The sequence below is a fragment of the Rattus norvegicus genome, chromosome 14, assembly GCF_036323735.1.
Source record: "Rattus norvegicus strain BN/NHsdMcwi chromosome 14, GRCr8, whole genome shotgun sequence".
Classification (NCBI taxonomy): Eukaryota; Metazoa; Chordata; class Mammalia; order Rodentia; family Muridae; genus Rattus; species Rattus norvegicus.
Window position 1 is genome coordinate 15,678,227 of NC_086032.1, and position 8,599 is coordinate 15,686,825.

An 8,599-nucleotide genomic window follows, 5' to 3' on the forward strand; every position below is an offset into this window, starting at 1 on the left:
ACATTTGCGACATGCTTTCTTGGTTGTTTATCCAACAGTTAACTCTACCTCATTCATAGAAAGAACCAATTTTTCCCCCTCTCAAATAGTACCAAAGAATCCTTGACTTCTAGAAGGCTAGGCCCCTATTCAGAATTCATGAGAGAAACCCTAGCTGGTCTAGGTCATGGTCATTAATTTCCTTTGCTCTCTACAAGATACAGCACAGTTCTGGCCAATGAGAAAGAAGCAAAAGTCTGAAAAGCAAAAACCTCCCACCCTGCCTGGAATGAAGACACACGGGCGGAGGTACAGCACCCACCCTACAACCATGAGGACAAAGGACCACAAATAAGAAAGGCTAATGGAAGATCTACATGGAATCCATGACTGGATGAAGCTGTTGTTCCCCCCAACAGCTGACCTCTGTCTGGATTTCTTGTAGCCCTAAGGAAAACAAGCCTTCGTTTACTAAGGGCTCTGGTTTCAGGGCTTTGGTTTTTCAATAAATGAAATCTTTTCTAGTGGATACATATACAGGTCTCCTCTGTTTTCCTTAAGAAAGCACACAGCCTGCAGGATGTCTGGCATATTTGGTGGCCAACTACTGTCACTTCCAATTCCTCCTGGCTTGTCCACCTTAAGATTTCTCTGTTCTTCCTCAAAACACATGTTGGGGGTGGGGGTGGTGAGGGTGTGTGTGAATGTGTGTGTGTGTGTGTGTGTGTGTGTGTGTGTGTGTGTGTGTGTGTGTATCTGTAAAAAGCAACCTTACCAGATAACAGACTTCAAATTCAACACCTAGTATTTCTTTCTCTACCCTCAAACTCAAAAGAATTCCTCCCTCAGTTACAAATGTTTTCTTGGGGATGCCATTGCCTGAAAGCCTTGAAATATTCTATTGTCCTCAACTGTTACTAGTCTGTGGTTTCAAAATAAATATTATAACAAATAATTTGAAAGTCTGCTGTTTCAGAGAAAAGTAAGAAAACTAACTCTAAAAGGAAAAAATATGGGCTGGAGAGATGGCTCAGCGTTTGAGAGCACTGGCTGCTCTTGCAAAGGTCCTGAGTTCAACTCCCAGCACCCACATGGTGGCTCACAACCATCTGTAATGGGATTTGATTCGCTCTTCTGGTGTGCAGGAAGATAGACACTCATATATATTAAACAAACAAATATTTTTAAAAGCACCAAAAGATCAATGAAGATTGAGTCATATTGCATAATCACATGGTTTTTAAAAAATCAGACAAATAATAAAGAGAGTGACAGATGGGGCGTTTTGTCCATACTAACACCACTTTAAATCCTTCTGTATACAAAGCGATCAAAATTATTTGTTTGTTCAGTTGGTTTGGATTTTGAGACGGTCTTGCTAACTTGCTCCTTACTGAAAAATCTTGTCTCCGTGTCCCCCCTGCTGAGTTTGGGGGCCTGTACACCCGGGCTAATGATCTAATTTAATAGAACATGTAAAGTAATTTTAAAGCTGGGTATTCTCGGTTGCAGGGCAAGATTTTTCTGACCTGGACCGTGTGCTATGTCATGACCTTTTGCTGCTGATGATCTTTAATCTGATTTATAACGGAAGGCTCATGTGGGAACTGATCTTGCATTTCATACACAAAAAGAGAAGATTAGCCACCAATTGAGCACATTTTCCTGAGGATTTCACAGAATGAATGAACTAGAAACACTTTTCTTCCCAACACCAAGCCATCCAAAAACATTTCCTGATAATCAGAAAGGCATGAGTCAACAAATTGGGTGGTTTAAGCGCAATTCAGGCAACGAGCAGGCTTTTTTTCTTTTCTTTCAGTTTTTGACAAATCTGACACAACTTTAAAAGCTGCAAACAAAACACAGGTTGGTTGCAGACGATAGACTTACCTTGGAAATAATTAATGGTTCTCCATGCTCCAGGCCACCTTTCAGGGTGAAGCCCCAGGGAGCCCCTCCCTCTAGGAGCGCTTCCAGATAAACGTATCTCTCCTTGGGGGTCCTGCTGGAGTTTGGAGTGGCGCTAGGCTCCTCCAAGTTCTCGGGGGTCCTCATCGCGCCAGACACATGGTCAAGTCGGCTTCTGTTTAAAGTGTCTGACCCAGATGGAGGCTAGCGGAGCTCCCCTGCTGGGTTAGACCGTCCTGCAAGCTACCCGCAGGCTAGGAGAAACGCAGTCCGGGCGGCGGCGAAGCTCCCGGCTCTCCGGAGATGCTTCTCCCACTACACCCTCTGGAATTCGGGGCTCTCGCAGAAGTCCCCAGTGGGGTCTGCCCACAGCGTTCGCACCGACGTCCTCCAGGGTTCCCGCAGACTGCTTTCGGCTCGCACACGCGCCAAAGCCTTGTCTGTGTTTCTGTTTTTTTAACCGAGAACAGTAAAAAAGCCTTTCACCCGGGTCTGGGAAGAAAGCGACAGAGCCGCAAAGAAATACCTCTTTTTTTTTGATTGATCACCAACCCTTTCTTCCTGAGCGAGTGGAATTTACCATGACAATAGCGTCCGCCCTCCGCAGAAGCTGCATTTAAAGAAAGCAGGCGCTAGCGGTGCTCTTGTTGCCCTCGGAATTTTCGATCCTGTCCCCCGGGCGGGGGGCGGCAAGGCTGAGCGAAAACTTTGTACCCATTTTTGTCAGGCATTTAGTTTAACGTTTGCTTCTCGGATTGGAGGAGGTTTGCAAGAGGAAAAGACATGGGTTAGAGCGCGGAAATTCTTAGTGTCTGGAGGAAGTCACCCCCAAATCTCAGCGAGGCAATGCGCTTCTTTTCTTTGGCATTTTTAGCGATGGTGGGTCCCTCTGCAGCGGCCCGGGGTGAGAGTGCGGGGTGGCAGAGGAGCGAGCTCTGTAGAATTCAGCCACAAAGACCTGGCAATCAGAGGCGGCCTACAGCGGATAACAACGAGGAAACTGAAAATGCAGGGCAGACGGCTAGAAATAGTTACCAGAAGAGCCCCGCCTCTCACTAATTAAAGCAGAACTTCAGGCAAGCGTTGGTATTTTGAAAATCCCTCCAGGCACTTCTGCTGCTGGGCCGCTGAGTCTGAGAAGCTGCGCCTAAGCAGGTTGGGCGAACTTTCAAGTGTCAAGGGCTTTATTGATTTCATTAGCAGAGAATACCACATGCAGCATAAGATCAGCTTCTCCAGACAAACTGCTTTGCTATGCAAAATGAGGAAGGCGTTTTCTGCCTTTAACTGTGGTCTACCCCAAGATTACTTGATACCTGCTGTTAAGCACTAGGGACCCATGGCTCGATGTTACTATGGGTTGTCAGTGTAACTTTGTAATAATACTGTATAGCATATAACACTTAACATTGCTTTCCAATCAGAGTTTGAGCGGCTATTTGTCCTGCCCAGAATTCGCTGAGATTATTGGAACAAATTAGAATTCTTTTCAAGGAATATGCTTACCCAAAGTTTTTCTACTTAAATTTGTGATGAGATGAATTTTATTTTTTCGGAACTGCAGTTTAAAATTATAGAAATGCGATAAAAATTTGATGTCAGCGTTTTTATTCATAAATAATAAAACATAGATACTACAGAGCAAATAAAACTGGGATTGGGACAGTGCAATATTGAGCCATCTGAACAGCTCACACACTCGACAAGCCTAACTACTAGGGCTCGGTTCCAAGAGCCTTCATAAAAAGCCAAATGCAGGGGTGCCCATCTGGAATCCCAACACCCCTACATCTAGACAGGAGGCTCAGGCAGTAGAATGGCCTGGAGGTTTCATGTCCACATAGCCTAGAGTACACAGCCCAGCCCCAGAAACAACAGAAGACCCCACATCAAGGTGAGCAGCTAGAACTGAATCCCCAAAGTTATCTTCTGCACACCATGACACAAGTGCGTTCAGACTCATGCATGCATACACCCACATCATACATACACATGCACACGCTCACAATAAATAAATACATGAGCTACAACAACCGTGATGCTAAGGCTGGCGTGGGGGGAGTGTAGCTCAGTTGTTAGCGTGCTTGCTTGAAGCGTACAAGAAGCTCTACTTAGCAGCACATCAGCAGCATCTGAAGGTCAAAGTCGTAAGGTTCGGGGTAGCCGGGGCACATGAGACCCTACTAAAAAAGCTAACATTTAATATATAAGCACAAGGCCTGCATTGTTTGGTTTTTTTTTTTTTTTGTTTTTTGTTTTTTTTTTTTTTGGTTCTTTTTTTCTGAGCTGGGGACTGAACCCAGGGCCTTGCGCTTCCTAGGCAAGCGCTCTGCCACTGAGCCAAATCCCCAACCCCAAGGCCTGCATTGTTTCATTTGAGTAATAGCTCTGCCCAAAGGGCCCAATGCCAGGGGAAAATATCATTTTTATATAATGATAATCTTCTAATGGAAACATGGGAATGCCAAATGAAAGTGGTAAATGCGAGTTGATCCTTAGGGGTAACGTAGGCTGTTTTTTATTGATTCTTCTGTTTGCAGCTTAACTTGTAAACAAAGAATAAAAGGAAATCCTGGCCTGGTGGTGAGTGTTCGTAGTCCTACCTAAGCTGGAGGCTGAGGCTGGAGAATCGTGAGTACTAATCGTTAGTAACATAGCAATATTATGTTTCAAAAAGAAAAAATAGTAGGGTGGGCTCAATAGGTTAAGCACTGCTGTGCAAGTGAGTTCTAAGACCCAGAACCCTCGTAAAAGCCAGCCACAGTGGTACCATGTCCGTGACCCCTGTTCTCCCACTGGAAGACCGAAGATGGTGATGGAGAACCCGGAAGCTAGTAAGTCAGCTAGGAAGCTTACAGGTCAGCTAGTTGATTGTATGAAGCAGGGACCCCATTTCTAGCTAGGTAGTAGGCAAGTAGTAACATGTTGTTCTCTGACCTCCACATGTGCCCCATGGCATGAGTATCCTGAAGGTGCACACGAGCACACACACACATACACACACACACACACACACACACACGTACACACACACATGTACACACAGTACACATATGTACACACATACACATGTACACAGTACACGCATGTACACACATGTACACATACATGCACACGCACACATGTACATGTACACACATGTACACACACTTACACATACATACACACATGTGTACACACACACATACACACACATGTACACATACACACACATTGTAATATGGCCTTTCCCTCTACGTTTTTCAGGGTCTTCCTTCCTGTTGTTATTTTGGTATGACATTTTGGTATGGGAGTAACTTGATCTGACAGCCATGGTGTGCCCATGAAGGTCAGAAGACAGACAACTAATGGGAGTGTCTCAGGGGTCAAACTCAGGTTGTGTTATCAGGTTTGAAGGCAAGAACCGTAACCATCTCTAACCCCATAATACTGACAAACCATTCCGAGTTGAATCTCTGCTATGTGCAAGAGAACCCACCTAGCTTCTTCCCAATTTGGAAGAAAGGTCTCAGAAGAAAAATGTCACCATCTCTTTTCTGATTTCTGCTGTATCCCCATCCTTCTGCCTCTTATTTAGACTTGCCTGTACTTTAGTAATAAAAATTCATAACAGACACACCCCCATCAGATGGCAACTGCACTTCGAGTATATATTTGACAAATTCTGCATCTACAGAGGAGAAATATAATCCTAACGTCTTGCTCCCCACCTAGCATCCCCACACTCAATTCTTTCAAATGCCAGTATAGTATCTTTCTATTTTTACTAACATTTTCTTTCCTCTTTGTTCTTTGGGTTTTTTGGGGGGTACGTGTGTCAGGGAGACAGAGTCTTACACACACTCCACGACAAAAGCTCTGCCTTCAAGCCACAGCTCCTATTTTTGCTGGCATCTCTAATATGATTTATTAATTCATTAATTAATTTATTTTTGTTTTGTTGAGACACAGTCTCGCTATGTAGCTAGCCCTAGCTGGCATGGAGGATGTAATGTAGACCAGGAGGGCCACAGACTCACGGAGGTCCAGTTGCTTCTGCCTCCCTAATGCAGCGCTTCCAATTAATTTTCAAGGCATTGAATTTTGGGTTTGTTTTTAACTGCTCACGAGCGTCTCTGAAAATGAAGCCACGGTGACATCTAGTGGTGCTTCTGGGTCATTAATTTTTTAACGTACAAGGTTGAAAAATTATTTAGTCTTTGAATGCTTCTGAACAATCTAAAACAAACAAAATCCATCTTATTTTAAAGTTCCCCCATCTCTCTAGGCAATATTTCATAGACAAAAAGAGTCACCTCTTCATGGGTCTTCTTAAGATCCTCTTACGGAGCCGGCATCTCCTTGCCTACAATGACCAGGAAGTAGTTTACATATTGCCCCTGAAAGCAGGTACTTACTTGGGAAAGGCATGAAGGCACGAAAGTTAGTTTATTCCAATAGGATCTCCATGCTAGAACTTTCCCTCAAGCACAGGACCTTATAGAATGCTATGTTGGCTACTTCCCCATAACTGGGGTCCAATAAGAATCAAAAAGGGGAACAGTGAACAGACAATGTACAGCACCTGCTCCACGAGCCACAGTAAGACCCGTGTCACAATAAGCACAGCACAGGTAACCAAAATCTTTCAGAAAGGATCAACAGTCACTGCGACAGTGGTTTTAGAGGCACACATCTGCCACAACTCACGGGCGGGTTCACTGGAAGCAGTTGCGACTTATTCAAAGGGAAATCTGCCTCACTAATGTTAAATTTTAAAAAGCCAGCTGAGCCTTGTGGTGCACACCTGCCATCCCAGCATAGCCGCAGAAGCAGGAGTGTTGTCAAGGACAGCTGAGCTACATATGACATTCCAGGCCACTCTGGGCTATGTAGGGACACTCTTGTCTCAAAAAGCAACAAGCAACAATAGCAGACAGGAAGGTGAGCACACATACTTATTATACAAGGATTTCGAGGATCCCAGGAACAAATGAGTGAATAACATCATCCTGTGCAATATAACACAGGATGAAGCGTTCTTTAGCCTTAAAAACAATGAAATTCTCTGGGCATGGCAGTGCACACCTGTAATCTAGCATTTGGAAGGTAGAGGCAGGAGGACAAGGAATTCAAGGTCATCCTTGCCTGTATAGTGAGTTTGAGGTCAGCCCGGGCTATGCAAGACCATGTCTCAGAACAAAACAAAGCAAAAGGAGTGAAATGCATTTGCAGAAATAAACCTTCAAAATACACTAGGTAAGCCAGACACATCAAAGCAGACACTGGGGCTGGAGAGATGGCTCACCAGTTAAGAGTACTTACTGCTTTTCCAGAGGACCCAAGTTCTCCGCACCAGTATGGTGGCTCCCAACCACCTGTGATGCCAGTTTGAGGGGATTCGAGGGCATTTTCTGGCCCCAAGGGTGCAGTCACACATGAAGTACACATACGATCGCACAAGAAAAACACTTGTACAAATAACATAAACACACCTTTAAAAAAAAAAAAAAAGCTCTATTTATTTATACTATGAGCAGTGCCTACAGCAAACAGGGCCATAGACACCGAAACTAGAATGATGGTTGCTGGGGTTGGAGAAACTGGAGTATAACAGGCACTGGGTCTCAGCTGGGGAAGAACAAAGCTTCAGAGAGGGCAGTTATGGTGGATGCACACAGCTATGCGCTTAAAAAGAAAGCAGCAGAAGAGTGAGTGAGCTAAACACCACTTACAGCGAAAAATGCCCAAAATGGAGCCACGGGCCGGTGAGACGGCATAACGCGTAAATGTACGCACAGCCACATCTGACTGACTGGCTTCAATACCTGGAATATACGTGGTGGAAGGCAGGAGCCAAGGCCTGTAAGATGCCCTCTGACCGCTACACAGACAAATAAATGTAATTTTTTAAAAGGTTTAAATGACCATTTTATGTATATTTTAAAAAAATTTTTTTAAAAATTCATTTTTATTTATATGAGTACTCTGTAGCTGTCCGACACACCAGAAGAGGGCACCAGATCTCATCACAGATGGTTGTGAGCCACCCATGTGGTTGCTGGGAGTTGAACTCAGGACCTCTGGAAGGCAGTCAGTGCTCTTAACCACTGAGCCATCTCTTGTGTATATGTATATGTATACTTTTAAAAGATAGCATTGTTGGAGCTGGGATATATATATATATATATATATATATACATATATATACATATATATACATATATATATGAATGAGTGTGTGTGTGTGATATGTGATATATATATATATATGGGATATATATAATATATTATATATACATTTAAAATACTGTTCCAAACAACTGTTGCATTAAAATGTACATAAAACAACTGTGGGATCATGGGATATATATTTACATCTCATATGTGGGTGTGTGTTTTGCAGCATTTTCCTAGCATTTGTGTTTGGAATATGATTCCTAACACAACAGGAAAAAAAGATAAATACACAGTAGCAGGGCTGGAGAGATGACTCAGTGGTTAAGAGCACTGGCTGCTCTTGTAATGAAATGGGATTCAAATCCCAGCACCTGTCAGTTCACAGCTGCCTGTGACTCCAGTCCCAGGGAGTACAACACCGTCTTTTTACCTCCATGGTGCAAAGACATGCACACAGGGAAGACGTCCATACACATAGCATTTTAAAAATGTGAAACGACAACAGAAAAGAACTACAGGACATGATACTGTTCCTCACTCATCCCAGAAC

General features: G+C 43.7%; 1 protein-coding gene across 2 annotated transcripts in view; it reads right to left on the bottom strand.

The window, feature by feature from the left end:
• Shroom3 (shroom family member 3) overlaps positions 1-2,932 on the bottom strand; it is a 297,390-nt gene extending 294,458 nt beyond the window's left edge. Inside the window, exon 1 of one of the 2 annotated variants that reach the window (NM_001100889.1) lies at positions 1,873-2,037. In NM_001100889.1, the coding sequence (NP_001094359.1) occupies positions 1,873-2,037 (165 nt within the window). Of the gene's footprint in view, positions 1-1,872 lie in introns of both variants that reach the window. The other variant, XM_006250723.5, reaches the window with a different exon arrangement.
• Between the last annotated feature and the right edge of the window lie 5,667 nt (positions 2,933-8,599).